Raw genomic sequence first — 21,504 nt, forward strand, 5'->3', positions numbered from 1 at the left:
ACATTAACGCCAGGGATGCTGAGGAAGATCCTAAACTTGTTACGGGTACGTTCTCGGCCAACGATTTATCAGTTTTTGTACTATTTGATTCAGGGGCTGATTTGAGTTTTGTATCGAGTAAATTAAGTCCAAAAATCAAAACATCATTAACTCCTTTAGACAATACTTATGTTGTTGAGATAGCTAATGGTAAAGTGCTTACTGCTAAGACTGTGTATCGTAAATGTGACATTAATCTGGCTGGTAGAGATTTTGAGATAGATTTGGTACCGATTAACCTAGGCAGTTTTGACATTGTTATTGGCATGGATTGGTTGTCTGCGAATCGTACTGAGATTGTGTGTTATGATAAAGCTATTCATATTATTAATGTGATTGGAGAGCCGCTGACGGTTTTTGGACATAAGAAATGCAGACAGTTAAATCTTATTAGCTGTTTGAAAGTTCATAAACATCTTCGCAAAGGCTATCATGCTATTCTAGCCCATGTTGTTGACCCCGATAAAGAAACGAAGAGCGTTGGTGATGTTCATATTGTTAGAGATTTCCCCGACGTATTTCCCGAAGATTTACCTGGCCTTCCGCCGCAACCCGCGGTGGAATTTCAAATTGATCTTATCCCCGATGCTGCTCCTGTAGCACGTGCTCCTTATCGTCTTGCGCCTTTCGAACTTCGAGAATTGTTGAGTCAATTCCGTGAGTTGTTAGACTGTAGTGACCCGAACTTTTTCGAACCTTTCTATGATTATATGTTTAATGAAAACTATATTTACATGATTAAATGTTTCCAACATTTTAAGCAATCAAACTTGTTAAGACTTGGTTAATTGAAACGGAAATTTTGTAAACGTCTGATTACCCAGTTTGACCAATGATTCACGAACGCTATAAGTTGTATATGACATGATGATACATAAATGAATAAATATATATGTTTAACATGATATAATGATCATCAAGTATCTCATTAAAAATAGTAACAATAAGTTATATACTTAAAAAGGAGACTATTGACGTATGAAACTCGAAACGATACATATAACGATTATCGTTATAACCACGTCTTACTAAATATATATGAAGCATATTAATACATTGTTATATTATATATAACATGATAATATGATAATTAAATATATCATTAAGTGTATTAACAATGAACTACATAAGTAAAAACAAGACTACTAACTTAAGGATTTCGAAACGAGACATATATGTAACGATTATCATTGTAACGACATTTAAATGTATATATCATGTTAAGATATATTAATATATCATAATATCATGATAATATAATAATTTAAAATCTCATTTGATATTATAAACTTTGGGTTAACAACATTTAACAAGATCGTTAACCTAAAGGTCTCAAAACAACACTTACATGTAACGACTAACGATGACTTAACGACTCAGTTAAAATGTATATACATGTAGTGTTTTAATATGTATTCATACACTTTTGAAAGACTTCAAGACACTTATCAAAATACTTCTACTTAACAAAAATTCTTACAATTACATCCTCGTTCAGTTTCATCAACAATTCTACTCGTATGCACCCGTATTCGTACTCATACAATACACAGCTTTTAGATGTATGTACTATTGGTATATACACTCCAATGATCAGCTCTTAGCAGCCCATGTGAGTCACCTAACACATGTGGGAACCATCATTTGGCAACTAGCATGAAATATCTCATAAAATTACAAAAATATGATTAATCATTCATGACTTATTTACATGAAAACAAAATTACATATCCTTTATATCTAATCCATACACCAACGACCAAAAACACCTACAAACACTTTCATTCTTCAATTTTCTTCATCTAATTGATCTATCTCAAGTTCTATCTTCAAGTTCTAAGTGTTCTTCATAAATTCCAAAAGTTCTAGTTTCATAAAATCAAGAATACTTCCAAGATTGCAAGTTTACTTCCAAGTTTTCTAAATCCATTCCAAGTAATCATCCAAGATCAAGAAACCTTTGTTACTTACAGTAGGTTATATTTCTAATACAGGGTAATAATCATATTCAAACTTTAATTCAATTTCTATAACTATAACAATCTTATTTCGAGTGGAAATCTTACTTGAAATTGTTTCCGTGTCATGATTCTGCTTCAAGAACTTTCAAGCCATCCAAGGATCCTTTGAAGCTAGATCCATTTTTTTCATTTCCAGTAGGTTTATCCAAGGAACTTAAGGTAGTAATGATGTTCATAACATCATTCGATTCATACATAAAAAGCTATCATATTCGAAGTGGTAAACTAGTAATCACTAGAACATAGTTTAGTTAATTCTAAACTTGTTCGCAAATAAAGTTAATCCTTCTAACTACACTTTTAAAATCAACTATACACATGATCTATATCTATATGATATGCTAACTTAATGATTTAAAACCCGGAAACACGATAAAACTTGGTTGATAACAATTGATGATTCATAATCAAATGGTCTTAAGTGCTTAAAAAATTACTCACATACATATTGAAATATCAAAAGGAGAATGCTTAAGTTTAGCAACATGTCTAAGAATGGTTTTTTCTTGATTAACATAATGTCTTACAACATGCTTAATTGAATTTATTTGCTTCACTAGGTAAGACATCATAAATACATCTAATTAATCCATGTGCAAGCTTAAAGATAAATAATATCATGCTTAGTGATTAATTGGGTTATTATCATCAATGATATGTTGACAAACCAATAGAACTTAATCATGTGTGTTAAAAATAAATAAAAGAATATGACAAATCTTAGATTACTTCAATTGGTTATCAAGACTTGTATCCAAGATTGTTAGACTTCCCTCTTTAGTCATGACAAGTCACTATCAAAAGAACACAACAAGGAGAATCATGCACTTAATGCATATAGTAATTGTATATGATGTTGGGTATCATTTGCAGGTATTAAATAAATTAAAGAGGCCGAAAGAATCATGTTTGAATGGATTCAAATGGCCATACAACGGCTAGGTGAAAATGACCTGACGACGTGCGATCGACCCATGGTCGACCGTGGTCTAAGCCACAACAACGGCTAGTTTTTTAGTCTCTCTCTATAAATAGCAAGACTTGTAGAGCTTTGAAGATTTGACCCTCTTGCATGCTTCAACTCTAATTCATCAGAGAATCACAAGAGCTTAGTTCTTATATGTTTGTGATTAGCAAGAGAAGTTCCGTGATCTCATAGATTGTAGAAGTGTTGTAAACTTACTATCAAATTACTATCGTTGTGAGTTTACTTAGTGTTGTATTATCCTTTGAATTGTCTTAGAATTTTCATCACTAAAAGGGTGAGTCTTGTACTTTGTAACTAGAAGCATATGCTAGCTTAGTTATTATCTTCCTTAAAGGGAACTAGGAAGTTGATTAATTCTATTGGGGATTAATATTTGTCCACGGTGAAGACAAGTTGATCTAAGCTACAGGTAACCTTTCGAAGGGATCTTAAGATTAGGTTTGTTGTCTACAAGGAGTACAAGATCTGTAAAACAGATGTCCACCGGATTTGGAGAAAGGCTTAGTGAAGCAAACTCTCGATTAGTGAATCGGGGAGTGGATTAAAGTGGATTAATTAACATCCACCCGAACCAATATAATTTTGTGTGGTTATGTTCATCACTTTACTTTCACCATTACTTCAAACATAAACACTACACACATTGAGTTTGGGTTGATTAAGTTGATCAAGGTTGATTAAATCTTGATAATCATTGAAAAAGTTTTAAAAACGTACTAATTAACTATTCACCCCCCTCTAGTTACTTACAGTATCATCTTTGTTTGCAGTGTTACCATGATATCTAGTTCTTCGAATAAGTCAGCTGCTTCTAATGCTTTGTTTACAAGTGCCATTATCAGCTTTGGCATTGCATCTTTATTAGCTCTTATTGTTTATAATAAATGATGCATGCATGCTACTAAAAAGTGAAATTTTTCTTGCTTTGCGATCAAAACCATATAAATTATCATGAAGGGATTCTTCATATGTGGATTTACCATTTCTGCTACATGTATAATCATAACAGCTAAATTTCCATGACTATAGACATTTTTTCTTTTTAACTTGTCTGCCATATTGTTGGGCATACCTTTGGAATTGTCACATATGGAGCGCATCATGGCCACACCCTTATGTGTTTTGGGAATTTAATCAAGTTCTACACTGTTGAGATGACAATTCCTAGGTTTTGCAAGGTAGACTTTCCAAGTACCATATTGTATTGCGGCATTGTCTTTAGAACATAAAAATCTACCACCACTTCGCATATCAAATTGATTATTCGCATCATCCTCTATTTCTATGCACAATTGATGTCGAACCAATGATATCACAAACTCTCCTGCAAATCCTGCCAAAGATACCTTTGTAGATGTTATGCATTCCTGCACGTGTTGTGGTAATGCCTAGTAAAATGTTTATAGATGAAGTCAACACTACTTCATATATCAATAAGCGCATGTGCAACCACCATACCTTCTTTAACAATTTTGCATGGCACTACTATCGGCGCATCTATCACCTTTCTCTTTTCTAGCGATTAAAAATAAATATGCATTACTTCTCATTATTTGAGCGCATTCAACTTATCTTCTTGTTCTTTTCGAGCACTTTCAGTTACATTCATTGTTAGTTGTAACTGTTGCGCATTGCTAATCCCTTTTTTCCATGAAAAGCTTTTGCTTCAACGCTTTTAGCTACATACAATGTATTTATTATATCATTTCCAGTTCAATCTCGCACTGTATGGTGTTCTCTTTATAATTGTTGATTTTGGTGTTTTAAATATATCTCATTTTTCATTTGGGGTCATAAGCTTATCTTCAGCACTTTTAAGGTGATTCAGCTTCCCTTCATTTAATGTGAATACAATGCGATCCACTAACTTCTTGCACCTGTTAGTGTTATAATAATGATCATCGTAAAAAGAGCAAAATTGTGATGTGTCGCGTTTGTTTTCGTCTGATAGAGGTATTGGTGGTCTGAATGAAAGACTAATACTTTATGTGTCTAGAATTTCTTGTGGGCTTTTTGTTAAGATGCGCATAATCGCAAAATTTTCACGGTTCCATTTTCTTGAATACTTGTTCTCATCGCTTCTCATATGATAAACTTTCATAAGATCAGCGAATGTGTTAGGAACATTTCTTCTGAATCTTCGCACCAACGTTTCTTGTTTGTAAGGAGTAATGCCATGAATGCAACATGATATATATTGGTTTTCATTTAGGTCTGGGAGTTTTAGACATTCATACATGTAAGGGCGTAAAATTTCTCCCAGCGTTTCCTTGTATTTCTGTTTGACATCATGACACTCGATATAGGTGCGCTTTTGCGGATGTTGATTATAAAACCGCAACAAAAACTAATTTCGCGAACCCACGAAGCCTTTTATGCTCTTTGGTTACTGACTGGTGACCCACTCCCTTGCCAATCCTAGCAAAACAGTTGAGAATACATGACACGCTATTGGTTCACCCCAATTATACGTGCGCATCATTCCCTCAAACCTTTGCAAAATATCAAACAGGTCCGTTAATCCTTAGTACACTACCAACATTGAAGGAATAATTGGTGGAGTATCTATATGATGTTACGAAATATGATCCGCGAAATTATTCATTATTGACGTTATTTCTGCTTCCTTTTTTGGCTTTATTCCATTGTTATTCGCAAAACATCTTTCTATCATATTTTGCATGTCGGTGCAACCTACTTGATCATTTCTATAAGCGCTTTTTGTGCTTTCTCATTTTTCATAGCAACTTTTTCTTCAGTATTATTATCAACTTTTTGCTTTGATGTGGACGCTCTTAGTGATTCTTATATATGCCACGTCATGTTGGACTTAGACCTAATACTATTCCCAAACACATTCTTCCTACGATTTGTTGTACGTTCATTGGAGTAACAAATTTCTCAATTTTAGGCATGACATTTTGTGTCTTCTTCGCGTACACTGTTTTTTCAGGCCATATTCCCTTTTTAGCTTTCTGCGCAGTTTTCTACACTTCATTTTTCAGTTTTGATTCTTCATTGGAATCTTCAACAAATCCTTCATGGAATTGTTCATGATGATCTTTTTCTGGATTTGGCATTTCTCTTCAATATCATTTTGATAACTTGGATCATCATCCTTATTCGTAGTTTCTAGATTTTTAACATTGAGTGATGAACATCATAATCTTCCAAAACTTCATTGATATTTGGATAATCAACATGCTCACTAGTGACAATTTCTTTCAATTCTCAAGAATAATCCTGAAAAGGAAACCAATTCCAAATGATTAAACTCAAATGATTTCATCATTTAATGATTAATCATAAATTTAACAATTATATTTCAAAATTTATTCCACGAATAGCGTCAAATAATCAAACCTATTTTGAACCATATAAATTTAAGATGGATTCGTGTACAAAAATAAAGGAGATTGGGGTCGTTATTGTATTATAAGACTCTATGAACATCATTTGAATATATTCATCTTCAAATGAATAACTATCACGTCTCAAACATATCTTCAAATGCACAACCACCACGTCCCAAATATAATGATCTATATGATCATAGATGCATATGCTTGAGAGCATAACTCATATCTATGCACTTACATTACATATGTTTATCTTGTACAAATATATATACGCAATCGCATATATGTTCAATCAATATCAACATATACAAAGATGTGATCATCTTATCCATATAATATGTTTTATAATGATAAATACTAACCACACACACTTGTCTGAGTGACCACCGAGTTGGTTAATAAAGCACATCATTCAGGTTCAATTCTTGGCTATGCCAAATTGTTCAAAAAGGGAGTACGACTAGAGGGTGCACATAATGCGCAATTCATCCGGTACAAGGTCTCGCACTCGGGGGGTTTGATTACCCAAGGTTTTACCTTCTAGGAGGAGCCAATGTGCTCGTTCATAGGAGTGTTTCCTCGCTTACTAAAAAAAAATAATGATAAATACTAATTTATCGTGGTTATTAAATATCCAACATATACGTACAATTTTAAAATGGTTTAACATATTATATTTAGGTGAAAACGATACCCAACATAAATTTATATGACTTGTAACTAATTTTTGGTATATATGCATTTAGTATATGATTTACAATTAGTTATGTATTAAAAGATGACTTAGGTGATTAATCAAATTATCATCCATAAGTTAGAATATTAAAAGATCGTTAAATGGTGTGTACGTTCTTTAAATGTTAAACTGCTATGATCGGTTAGTTACGGTTACTAACGAGTACTTGCAAGCCACACACACACGTAAATGTATATGGGAGATAATATAAATTTTCTTTTGATTAATTAAAAATCTATCTATTCACTTAAAATAATAATATAAGCACTTCAAATCTTTATCGAAACCATCTTTCGTAACTTAAGATAAAGTTATCAGAAAACGAAAAAGAAACTACTCGTATAAAAAATTCATTTAACGTACGTTTTGGCGAAATAAAAGGATTTCTATAGCAAAGTCAATAACAAAGAAGAAGAAAAAAATGGGACCCAAAATCTGACGTGGAATTTAATGATAGTTTTATTCACATTTCAAAAATAACACCACCGTCATCTTTCTTCTTCATCTCTTATTTTTTCTTTCATCTCTGTTTCAAGTCTCTCTTATATACACAAAAAGAAAAACAAATAGATAATTAGTGGAAGATACTGAAGGTGGTTGGCTGGTTATATTAATTTTAATTAACTGCTAATATTAGTAAAAAACTAAACAAAATTTCAAAAATAAACACAAAAATAGTTTTCCTTCCCCATAATAATAAATTTTCAGAAGTTTTTCAACACCTGTACAAACTCATCACTTACCACCTAAACCCCGATACAATTGTATTTGGTTCCATCCGTCATCACTTTAATTGGTCCAATTTTCACAATCCCCAATATCTCACAATTTTATAGATGATGAATAATAACGTAATTTTTACAAATGTCACAACTCTTTTTACTAAATATAGGAAAAAAATTAACTTTTCAATAAGACCCAATTGTTACCAATTAAACAACACCAACAACAATACAAGCAAGCAGCCGCCCTAACCCTAAAAAAAAAAAAAAAAAATGGAGAGGAACGAGGCGTGTGGTTTATCGGCATTTGGTGGGTGTTTGGATATCGATATGGGAATGGGAATGGGGATTGATTTTGTTGGGGTTGATAATGGTGATAATAATAATAACAAAAATCAAAGCTTTTATATTAATAATGATGTTGATGTTGATGTTGATGATGATGATGGTAAATCATCTAATAATGTTGATGAAGAAGGAGATCTGGTTGCTGCTGCAAAAATTGAATTTTTGAAGAAGAAAAGGATGCCGAGATTCAGAGGGACTTCCAGCGACGCCGTCCACCGTTTTCGGTCATTTACTCCGTTTGTTACTCCACTCCGGACAAGTGTATTTTTTCTTTTTTTATACTCTTTCTTCTCTTTTTTTATTATTTAATTATTTATATTTATTATATTTATTTTGTTTAATATTTATTGATTATTGATGTGTTACTAACGTCAATCTGATAGATTACAATTTATTTTTATATATACTCCGTATATGATACTATTTGATTTGAAGTCTGTTTTTCCTCTTTTGCCTAGTTTCTGCTACTGATTCATTTCATCTACCAATCATTGGATATTTTACTATAAATACAACAAGAAGAATACACAATTTGGGGTATGAAAGCGGCGAGATCTAGATAATTTGTACCCTTGTATAAGAGGACGTTCTTGTTCATCCGCAAGGAGAAAAAAAAAAGTCATCTATCCATTTGCTTGAGAGCAAATAGACTCCTTTTAAAAGGACCTACCACTACTAAATAATAATATAAATAAATGTATACAAATAAGAATGACACATACTTGAAATACACGAGACTGAGAGGAAAAGATTAATACACAACAATAGAAAAAATATGTAACATATAATATATATATATATATATATATATATATATATATATATATATATATATATATATATTTATATATATATATATATATATTGAAGATTTAGAGAGAACCAAGGATAAGAGAGAACTCAGAGAACTTACTAACTGAACTCAATATGTGTGCAGATTGAGCTTAATCTGTGAGTTCTATGAGTTCTCTCTCACCCTTAGTTATTTCTGGATCTTTTCAATATATATATATATATATATATATATATATATATATGTATATATATATATATATATGTATATATATACACACACACACACACACATATAATGAAAGGATCCATGGAAAACTTTTGATTAGAGAAAACTCATAGAACCATGTGTTTTTTCATTTAAATAAAAAACCGACTCTTGAAATTAATGATAAATGTCAAAAATACCGCTCGCGTAAATATGATCTCCAGGTTCTCTCTCTACATGAATTCTCTCTCTCTCTCTCTCTCTATATATATATATATATATATATATATATATATATATATATATATATATATATATATATATATATATATATATATATATAGTTTCAGTACATAAAGTAAATATTTATATATGTATAGTAAACAGTAATATAGGATTAAAGAATAAATCTATCTATATGAAAAATCTTATTCATCAATTCTAATTCTAGACCTTCATACATTATTATCAGAAGTCATATCATCGATCAATAAAAGTTCTCTAATGTCGAGCTTCATTATATCCTCCCACCTATGTTTAGGTTTATTCATTCCCCTTACGTCGTCAACTGTGAGAGCTATTACTGTTCTAACTAGAGTACTTAGTGGGTGCCTCATTACATGCCAAACCATCGAAGACGTTCTTTTCTTGGCTTGTTGAGGATGCTCCCAACTTCTAGATTCTTCCTATATACACCATTTGGGATCATATTAATCATGGTTTTACTACATGTCCACCTAAGCATCCTCATTTCAGTCACCTTCATCCTTCTATTTTCTGCCTTCGCGAACACTTTAATATGCACATCATGGTAGATTTGATTGCACCTTGAACAATATCCCATTTGGTTTAAGAGGGACCTTCTTGTCGCACATGACCGCGGTCGTTGTTCTCCACTTTAACCATATAGCCTTTATATGATGAGTCTCTCCTCACAAATCATCTCCGATTCGTGGAACATTGAGCCTATGCATCTAAAAGAATCTTGCGGATGCAAAATCTGGTTCCTAATGTGAATATCCACCTATATCATTGTGTTCGTCTACGTTAGTGCCGAAGTCACAATTAAGGTATTTCGAATTTTGTCTACTAATCCGTAGATCATTTGTTATTAGGCCTCCCTTCATATCCACAGTCTTCTATTTAGCTATTCTTTAGTTTTCGATACTAAGACATTATCACTGGAAAAAAAACAAGCACCATGAGATGCTCGCCCTTATCCCTCGTGACATCTCGTCAAGGATCGAATAGAAAAGAAAAAGGCTACGTGTCGATCCTTGGTGTAAACCTACATATATATATACTGGGAAATACTATGGCATTCGTAGACAAGATTTTTCACCTTCGTCCATATGTTTAATAGCTCTAATATAATTTCAACCTTCACGGAACACAATCATAGACTTTTTCCAAATCTATGGAAGTCATGTATAAGTTCTTTTGCTCCATACATCCCTATAAGGTTCTTAATAGTATGAACCACCTCATCGAAGAACGTCTTGGCATGAAATTAAATTGCTTCTTCGATACATTTGTCTCACATCGAAGTTCAATATCAACCACTCTCTCCCAAAGTTGCATAGTATTGCCAAGTAATCTTATACTACATATTTGTGCATCTATTTACTCTTGTATATGGGAATAACCTCATTGTATCTCTATTCCGTTGGCATTTTAGTGCTTTTAAACGTCTTTTTGAAAAGATTCGTTAACCACCTAAATCAATCATCTCATAGACACCGCCACACCTCTATGGGGATCTGATCGTACTGCTTTATTTCTCCCCATTTTTAGTTGAGTCACTCTTACTTCTCCATTGATACTCTTTTATAACCATGTCCTCTAATTCGTGGAATAAACCTGCAGAAACAGTTCTTTTGATACTCTATTATAACCGTGTCCTCTAATTTGTTGTGACACCCGGGTCTTCCCCGACAAAAAGAGACGAGAAATATTCTTTTCATCTTTTACTAATTTCTATTTTTCGTTCTCCTTTACTATGCTTTCATTATCTTCATCTTTGATAAATTTTATGTTATCTTGATCTCTTCTCTTATACTCTCTAGCTTAAGCTATTTTGTAGTTTCATTTGCTCCTTCTTTAAAGTCTAATCACCTATAAAGATCACCATATACTTTTTCTTTTGCAGGCGAACTGCCTTCTTAACTTCTCTTTTAGTTTTTTTATATCTCCGATCAACCCTATTTCTTTCAGCTAGTGTCCCATCCCCAACGGCAATGAGTTTCTTAACCTCATCTGTTTAATCGTGTCTTTGGTTTGATCCTCGTGACTAAGCCACCATAATTCTCTATTTTCAATAACTAAATTGTGTGCGATGGTGTACTGAAGGATTTTGCGACATTCTTCATACTTTACTCCATATCCAAAGCCACCATGGGCACCACATACCTCTCCAAATCAATCCCAATATGACTAGTGAGATTTGTCCCATATAATTAATCAATGTTGAGTTAGACACCCCCTCTCAACCTTATTTAGCGTGTCTCCGAAATGCCTTATCCCACATGTGGTGTGTAAGCGCTAATGATTGTGAAAGTCTCATCCTCAATAAACAACATAACAAACATAACCTTATCGCTACGCCTCGATAATTGACAACATAATCCATATAAGGAGATCTCATAATGATTCTTACCCCGTTTTGTGCAATCTTATAACCCGAAAACCACAACTTATGGTCGTTTATCTTAACAACCCCTTCACCGTACCATCTAGTCTCTTGAACGTACATTATGTTCCAGTTTTCCTTTAATTAAGGTATCTACAAGCTTATAGGACTTGCTAGTCGATACTCATACATTCCAAGTACCTACTCTAATTCTAGTCGGGCTCTCTAATCTATTACTTCATCTAGACCCTCCAAGTCTACCCGCTTCTAAACTTGAAGGACATTACCTCAAGTATTCATATGTTGGTAATACGTATATCTCATGAAACCGAAATATATACAAGAAGTAATAGTAGTAATAATAATATAAGTAAGTAGCCTGTTGACCTTATTATTAAAATATATAATATAATTTATATAATATTAGTATATTATGAATACTAAAGCACACACAAAACTAGAAAATATAATATAGTATTAATATTAATATGAAATACAAAACACACAAAATAATAGATAGTAGATCGATAGTGAACTGTAGACTACATTTATACACAGTATTAATACTTCAACATGTTTAAACCGCAAGTAGCAAATTTGAACAATTCTAAACTTAAAAAGGCTAATACCAAGTAGGCATCGCCTGAATTGTACCCTAGCTATCCGCATTCATGGGTGTAGAACGTCTTGAGTTCGAATCCCGTCGGCAGTATTGCTGTCTGAGCCTGTCTAATGACAGTTGTTCATGAGGTGCTTCCCAATGATGATTATACGCAGAGCCTGTCTTATGACAGTTATTCGATGGAACGTTCTTGACACATGGAACATATATGATCGGGCGGTGAGAAAAGCTGTGATGGTCCACGTCAAAGGACTCCTAATATTGCTATTATAAAAGATAATGATATTAGTATACGACTATTATAATACTAGCTTATGAAAAATATTAGGATTAGGATGAACATTTACCGTGGTGGATAAAAAGTTAGTAGTAGTGGTGGCAGCTTATATTATTAAAGGTGTTATTAAAGGTGGTTGCTAGTATTATTTTACTATAAATGTCTTAGTGATAATGATTAATGATGTACCAATAACGCATTATACAAGTAATAATAAATCACTCTAAACCTATCTACTATCTATCTATCAAAGTATTCTCTAGTTGTAACGTCACAGGCAGATTGAAGTTGTGATGTGTCCAGCGGCTAGTCGCCTGCTTCCTTTAGGGGAGGTCAGATGATGTGTCCAGCGGCTAGTAGCCTGCTTCCTTTAGGGGAGGTCAGACGTTCGAAACGGGAGATGATCGCAACGGGTGGTTTAGTCCCCCTCCGGTGATCCCAATCGTTGTCCAAAAAAAAAATGTCAGAGGCAAATTCTGCACATTTTAGTGAAAAAGTGAGTTTTTGACTATGGCTGTATTTGACATTCGTTAACCTAAAAGGTTAAATTTTTGTGTCAAATATTTATAGAATGATGTGGTAAAATCTTATTATAAATTAGATGGAAAAAAATAAATTGCTGATAAAAATATATATTTACTAAATCCTTGATTGGTTGGTTTTTAATCTCACCCCTCATGCCTTTTCGTCGAATATGTTACTGACGCCGGAAAGTAATGCAGGGTTAACTAGCGTCACACTCCGTCAAACATGCCAGCATGTGAAACGCCTTCATTTCACGCCTTGATAGGAATAGTCTAAAGAGCTATGCTTAAAAATTGCAAAACATCATTATATATTAACTTTCCAGTTAATGTGCAGTTAATGCAGTTTCGGCTATGTGACCAACAAAAGGGCGAGAACTGTGATAACCACTTAATTACAAGGATTTTCAAATTTGAGTAGGTTGAATCACATATAAATATTGATGTAGAATAAGGTTGAACAAAAAATAGTTTGAAAAAACCTATAGTTTAACTATATATATATATATATATATATATATATATATATATATATATATATATATATATATATATATATATATATATATATATATATATTCTCGTTCACATGTGCAGATGTTTTTGTGTAACATGCGATCATTTCATATAATTTACAATTGAACATGTAATTTGTGGTTGTGAATATTTTTTTGCCAATGATATGAACATAGATAACACTTATAGGCAATTTGTTGAATATAGATGCATATAAACCATGTAATTAAAGAGTTCTCGCAGTTCTCGTCCTTTTTGTGGTTCTCGTTTGAACATGTCCATATATATATATATATATATATATATATATATATATATATATATATATATATATATATATATATATATATATATATATATATAAACTAGATTAATTGACAATTATATTCCAAAGATACTTAAATTTTACTCATTTGCAGTTTCTAGCTAGACCTTTCAGTTTGTGTTCTTTTCAATTCTTTTATTTGTTTTTTGAGAGCTTGCCTCTTAAATTATTAATTCAAAGATGATTACAGTTTTTTGTTATTGCATTGACTACCAAGGTGGCCTATGTTGCAAAAAAGAAAGAAATGTACAAGTATTATTTAGTTGGTTTTTTAAAAATCTGAAATTTACCAATATGAAATACTATAGAAGTTTTCTTTTGTTTGTTATCTATGGGTCTCCTTTATCTAATTTGCTTTTGTGGTAAGTTTATTATTTTGCAAATCAGTAACCTTATTTGGGTCAATTTGTTTGCTATTGTTAACTAGGCCCTGACCCTTTTTGTGGTCTATAAACTTTAAAGTTTATTACAAAAGGTGAAAAGGTCAACCTAAATTAATATTATTTCATTTAATGAAAGTGTGACACTTGAAAGCAGTATCTTTGAAAATGAATAGTAATAATTTATGTATGTAAAGTTTATCATAGACCACTTGCAATGCAACATGTTGGAGAGAATTGATTAACAATCCACCATTAATGTCTTAAAATAAAAATTAAAGAAACTAATGTATGCATATAAACACTTAAGAATCTCTATCACTTAGTAAGATCATTTTTAGCCGAATAACACGTCCTATATATAAGTTCATGTTTTTTTTTTCGAAGGACAAATTCACGAATTTTCTAGTACTCTAAAATTAATTAATGATAGAGGAGGTTCTTAAATGCTTATATGCATACATTAGTTTCCTTTAATTTCATATGTGTGACTTTGGTGGTGCACCCATTAATCGATTATCTCAAACAATCCATCCCTTAATTAGTTTATCCATGGTACTCGCTCATCACACATGTAACATATAACGTGGCTCTCTCGGACAAGTTCTTTAACATTTCGACTTTTCTCGGACTTACTACCATGCCCAGCTACGTCCAAAGTTATCCCAATTTGAACTTACATAGCCACAATATACACTAACATGTGTATTCAATAAACCACCTGGAATGCCCTTTAACTTCTCGGTTGCATTTATACACTCCTATTTTGACAACTTCAACTCGTCTCGATCGGAATTCTTCTAAAAGCCTAGTGCACTGAACAAGAAAATAAGTCAAACATGCTTTAACGTCTTCTTGTACCTCCAACGAAAAGGTTTTTATTTTTTTCAATTTTTTTTTTTTTTTTTTTTTTTTTGTGAACCAAAGGATCAAAGTTGAAGCTGCTACTCCGCTCTAATACCATTTATAGAATCTCTTGTTAGCCAAAAATCATAATTTACATATAAACTAATGAGTTCTCTAGTACTTTAAACTCAGTTGTGATAGAGGGAGGGTCAAGTCGCACGAGTTGAATTTGTCCAAACTAAAGGAAATTCCAAGTAGTTTATAGTTAAGAAAATAACAAGTTAGTATAATCATTGTGGCTATGGTGGTTCAAACTGGGATGACTCTAGACGTAGCTTAGGAAGAGGTCGTGTGTTCGGGAAAAGTTGAGGTGTTAAAGAACGTATCCGGGAGAGCTGTGTTAAACGTTACATATACGACGAACGAGTAGCATGGGCAAACCCGGTTAATGAGCGATTGTTGGAGATAATCAGCTAATGGATGCACCATCAAAGTCCTACATAGGAAATTTAAAGAAACTAATGTATGCATATAATCACTTGTGAACCTCCCGCTATCACCAATTGATTTTTAGAGTACCGTGGAATTCATGGATTTATATGTAGGACATGTTGTTGGGCTAAAAACGATCATATAAATGGTATCTATGCGAGGTAGCAACTTAAACTTTGATCATGTGGTTCACTGGAAGAAGCTAGCTATTGGTACAAGAAATTGGTAGAGCCTGTGAGGTTTGAGGTTTGGTTTCTAGGATGGTAGAAAAGTTTTTGGAACTTGTTGATCCGAACGCGTTAAAGTTGACTGATTGAAGGGAATTTCACGTAGCTTATAGTTCAAAAAATGCACGTTAGTATAATCATTGTGGCTACGGAGGTTCAAATCAGGATGTATTTGAACCTGGCAAAGGAAGAGGTCATCTGTTCGGGAAAAGCCCATATGTTGAATAGCGTATCCCGGAGAGCCGCGTTAAATGTTATATGTATGATGAACAAATGACACGAACAAACCGATTAAAGGGGTAATTGTTAGAGATAATCGGTTAATGGGTGCACCATCAAAGTCCTAAATTGAAAACTAGAAGAAACTAATATATGCATATAAGCACATGTGAGCCTCCCCTATGACCAATTGATTTTATAGTCTTAATGAGCATATGTGTAAGACATGTTGTTGAGCTAAAACCGATCGTTCACAACATAGCTTATTAAGCCCATTAGTACCCACCAACTTTCCATCCAAACCTTACAATATAATTTAGAATTTCTTTTTTATCATTAGGGGCATGTTTTGTAAAACTGGCAATTTGGTAACTGATAGCTGGTAACTGTTAGTGTGTAGCTGATAGATAGTAGCTAGTAGTTAATACGTGGTACCTGTTAACTTTTTAGATGTATTTAGGTATTTGGCATAATAGCTAGATTTTTTAAAAAGGAATAAACTGTCAAACTTTGATATAACAATTTTTCCTTGCTAATCTAATTTTACATTCAACATTTCCTTGGTGTAAGCTTTGGTGTAATTTTTTTCCTTAAAGATATTGTATATTGAATAATCCTTTTTCCATGTAAATGACATTACATGTGAAAATTTTTGAAAAAGAACCCTCTTTTTTCCTTGATGATGCTCTTATAAATACATTTTAGAGTGTTTGAAGCATAAAAAACTGAGCTTGTACATGAGAATTAACTTATTAATTGGTTCTTGGATGGAGAGAATATTGTACAACTTGATATGTATCTAGTGATATAAATTGTTTCTTGGATGGAGAACATATTGTCGAGCTCTGATGCTCTGATACCATGTTATTTTGATAAATTGGATGTATTGATTGTTTATTTAATAAAATGAGTTGTTGTTGATCTAAATGATAACATTTTTAATTTAATACACTTTTGCAATGGATAGTTATATTATATATACTACAAAACACTAATGGCTCTTTCTATATATGGAATTGTGCCTTTTTGGTGAAATCTCGAGCTTCATGTAGTTTATTATTTCTTTCGCTATGTTTAGATTTCATCTAATGTATATTTCTCTTTATTAGATTGTTGATGACGGAAGGTTGACATTTCTCTTCAGCAAAAAGCTACAAAAGAGTGATGTAGGTGTACTCAAAAGAATTGTGTTGCCGAAGGTTAGCTTTTATTATTATATAGATTTATTTATAAATTTATAATTACAAAATATTGGAGAAGGATCAAGAGGAAAGTATACTTTATAGGGACCTCCTAATCAACCTTTTTATCCATATTATGTTTCTGTTACTGAATAGTGTAAAATAATATCCAATGAAATATTCATCACTGAGTATAAGCCAAAAATATATTTTTCTCTTGATCCTTACCTATTAAATATTGGTATAAGATACTAGTATTTTTTTAATGAACTTTATAGTTGGTGACATGGATTAATATTAGGTGCTTTTGATATAGTTATATGAAATTCTATGCAGAAACCAACAGAAACACATCTTCCAAATTTGGTTGCTAAGGAAGGTATGATTTTGGAGATGGATGACATGGATACCATGCATACGTGGTGTTTTAAATTTAGGTTAGTTTAACCATTTGAAAACAAAATAAATGGCATAATAATAATCATTATCATTTAATATAGTTTATTATATTTGGTTGGAATTTTCTTTCTATATATAAACATGCATGCAAGCAACTGGGATTTGCTTCTGATCCTTGTACAGGTACTGGCCAAATAACAACAGCCGTATGTATGTTCTTGAGGGCACTGGTATGTTCCATCATTAAATTAAATGTTTACTCAATAAATGCCAAAAAATATATTTGATTCTATATATGCAAATTATTCTTGATCTTAATTTGTCAGGGGAATTTGCTGAAGAGCATGGGCTGCAAGTGGGTGACTTTATTATGATGTATCGAGATTCAGTGAATAAGAACTATGTAAGCATGCTATTCTTTTCACATTTATTTGGTTATATATCTTTGTGTTTTTGAATAATTATCTGGTTATCAAGCATGCAGTCACATACTACGTATAATCAATTCCATACCAACTGCATGCATGCTACACTAGAAAGTGTAACGTAAATCTTACTATCCACCTAGCTAGTATATATGGTCATTATCTATTTATTACACTACAAGAAAAACGCTCATTTATGACGATCTTTTAGTGATGACTCAATATTTGATCACTAATTATGTTATTTAGTTACCAATAAAAAAGTGGTCACTAAATTTTGGTCACTAAATAATATTAGTGACCAAACAAATGGTCACTATAGTGATCAATTTTAGTATTTTGGTCTCTAAAAATATTTTGTAACGGATCTATAGTGACGAGAAGTGACCAACCTATTTTGGTCACTAATTTGATTTAGTGACCATTTTAGTGTTATTAGTGATCAATAGCCTTCGTCACTAAAGCTCATTTTTTTGTAATGTTCCCTAGATATCACCTACAAGAAAAATGTTCATAATTTGTAATGATCTTTTAGTGACGACTTGTTATTTAGTAACTAATATTATTTAGTTACCATCAAAAAGGTAGTCATTAAATTTTAATCACTATACGATATTAATGACCAAACAAATGGTCAATTTTAGTATTTCGGTCTCTAATAATGTTTTGTGACGGATTTAAGTGACAAGACGAGAAGTGACCAGTCTATTTTGATCACTAACTTGACTTATGAACAATTTAGTGTTACTAGTGACGAATAACCTTTGTCACTAAAAGTCTTTTTTTTTTTTTTTTTTTTTGTAGTGATAGTTTACCAAACTATTCCAAGATAATCTAGTGGTTGAGGTTCTATATATTATCGTCACATGATGTTTTTCTTTGAACATGAGGTCTCAGGTTAAAACCTCGCTAAAGGTGTATTTTGGGGTGACCAGGCACATAATAACCTAGTTAGACGTTATACATTAGAGTAAAAAGATCCCCCTCTCCATGTAGCCTAGCTAAACAGAACAACTCATTCATTTATAAACATAATTTGCTACACACCAAAACGTCATATTTAACGTCTGTAAGGACTCATTTTGATTTTCTATTGGGACCTTCTAAATTGTTGAGACGATAATGATTTAACCATCCCAAGATAGTCTATTAGTTAGGGTTCTATTCTCACATGAAGTTTTCTTTGAACATGAGGTCTTATATTCAAACGTCACTAAAAGCATATTTGGAGCGGTCAGACACATGATGATATCCTAGTTAGGCACATTAGAGTATAAATATGCCGTTCTCTATGTAGCCTAAACCGAAAAAACTCATCCGTTTATAGACATAGTAATTTGTGTCTGTTAGGTCTAAAATATGGTGTATGTTGTAGTTTATATAAGTGGTGTAAGTGGGGAAGAGTATAAATACGATCCACACCTACATTCATTAACCCTTGCACCATTTGTAACTAGTCACTCACACCTTACCTCACAAACACATAACCAATTCCTTTCACATTTCTAATAACCTTCATTCTATGAATTTTGACAATTAGGTGTGATATCTACTACTGCATCTATATCTTCATATCATTCAGATTTGATGTTGTAGTTTAACATCATCATCTTCATCATAAACACACACATATATACATACACGACATATACAAATACATACATACACAATCATAAACACGAATCTGAGCTAAACTATAAACAATATCCTTGAGTCACCCATCAAAACATTTAATAATTATCTGATATTTATACCTCCAAACATCATGGACACATTGACCCTATCTCGTGTTATCAAACTGATCATCATAAATCAGTTATTATATACATATAGCCTTGATAACTAGTCCATATATGTGAACCGTTTTCAATGTATATATCAATTAAGAATCTCATTTTGATCAGGTAATACACGCGGTCAAAGGTTTTGAAGTCAATGAATATGGGAAGAAAGAGGTGGAACCAAATCTACGTACTCAGGTTGATCAATCATCAGGCAAAGCACCTGCACAACATAACACTACTACCTTGATGAATCAAAACTGTCCATGGACTGGTCTTGATATCGAGCTATTTAACCCTATCAACTACCCCATTAACTACTACCCTATGAACGCACCAACTGTAGAGGATCAGATGGGGATGAATTTCGTGTACGATACGAGCTATTCGAATGACTTTATGACTCCGCTTGACTTTTTGGGTGGATTCATGTCGAGCTACCCGACTGCTCAGCCTAACTTTGCAATCGATAACTTGTCTATCGATGATCTTTACAAGATCTAAGCTGGTTGATATGATGATGCATGGATGATGATGTTGTGTGTAATATGTAGAAGTGCAAAATAAGTAGCTGAGTGAAAAACTCAGTAGATGTTGTTGTTAATTGTGTCTCTGTTGTGTTGCTTTCGTTTCGAATATCCAACTTAAGAACTCCTTGGTAATTTAGGCTTTGTGTACAAGTATTATGAATGATTGATCGAATGTGTGTTTGTATGTTTTAATTGTGTTACTTGGTTTGTTACTTTTATGTGTGTTTTATAATTTCCAGGTTGTTATGATTTATGCCTGCTGCTTTTTAGATTTTAGTAAGTGGAGAATTATTAATGATATTTTTCCCTTGGTGATAAAAGTTGCAGATCAATATCATGATGAAGACGTACTCTTTTTTTAACAGCGGAAAAAATTGTAAAAGCTAAGGTAGGAGTTAGAGAATTATAAAGAGATTAGTGGATTATGCAACCACAAGAACATAGATTTTTTATAATGACTTCATTAGCGATTTACCTACTAGGTAGGACTAGTTACAATACGTTGTTTTTTTTTTTTTTTTTTTAAAGGCACTTGCATAAAAGAAAAACTCTAGCACGGAGCTAGAGAAAAATCACAAAGGTGAAGGTTGTTCCAATTCAAATCTACTTTACCTCTATTTTTTATCCAAGAAAAATAGTTTTGATTTTGGACAAACTTGTTAGACCATATGTAATTATATGTAGCGTGAACACCACAAAATCACGTCACTATAGCGCCATTATGCGGCATGATGGGGGAAAAATCCGATGGCCCGATTGGAGCATCATACGAAGAGGTCTGGCGTGTTTGGCATGGATATATATCGAATGAGAAACATGCACCTCACTCGATTTATTCAAACTAGTTATCATACTTTTTTTTTCTTCTTCTAAATTACTTAATTAATAAAGATTTTGAAGTTTTAGGTTATCAATGGA

At 32.5% G+C, this 21,504-nt stretch overlaps 1 protein-coding gene across 1 annotated transcript; it reads left to right on the top strand.

The window, feature by feature from the left end:
- The first annotated feature begins 8,044 nt into the window (after window positions 1–8,044).
- LOC139857549 (B3 domain-containing transcription factor FUS3-like) lies at window positions 8,045–20,560 on the top strand. Its single transcript, XM_071846360.1, has 6 exons — window positions 8,045–8,474; window positions 17,380–17,469; window positions 17,788–17,888; window positions 18,034–18,080; window positions 18,177–18,253; window positions 20,180–20,560. The coding sequence occupies exons 1-6, from the start codon at window positions 8,139–8,141 to the stop codon at window positions 20,558–20,560; spliced, it is 1,032 nt and encodes a 343-aa protein (XP_071702461.1). The 5' UTR covers window positions 8,045–8,138.
- The last annotated feature ends 944 nt before the right edge of the window (window positions 20,561–21,504 follow it).

The sequence above is a fragment of the Rutidosis leptorrhynchoides genome, chromosome 7 (genome assembly GCF_046630445.1).
Source record: "Rutidosis leptorrhynchoides isolate AG116_Rl617_1_P2 chromosome 7, CSIRO_AGI_Rlap_v1, whole genome shotgun sequence".
Taxonomy (NCBI): domain Eukaryota; kingdom Viridiplantae; phylum Streptophyta; class Magnoliopsida; order Asterales; family Asteraceae; genus Rutidosis; species Rutidosis leptorrhynchoides.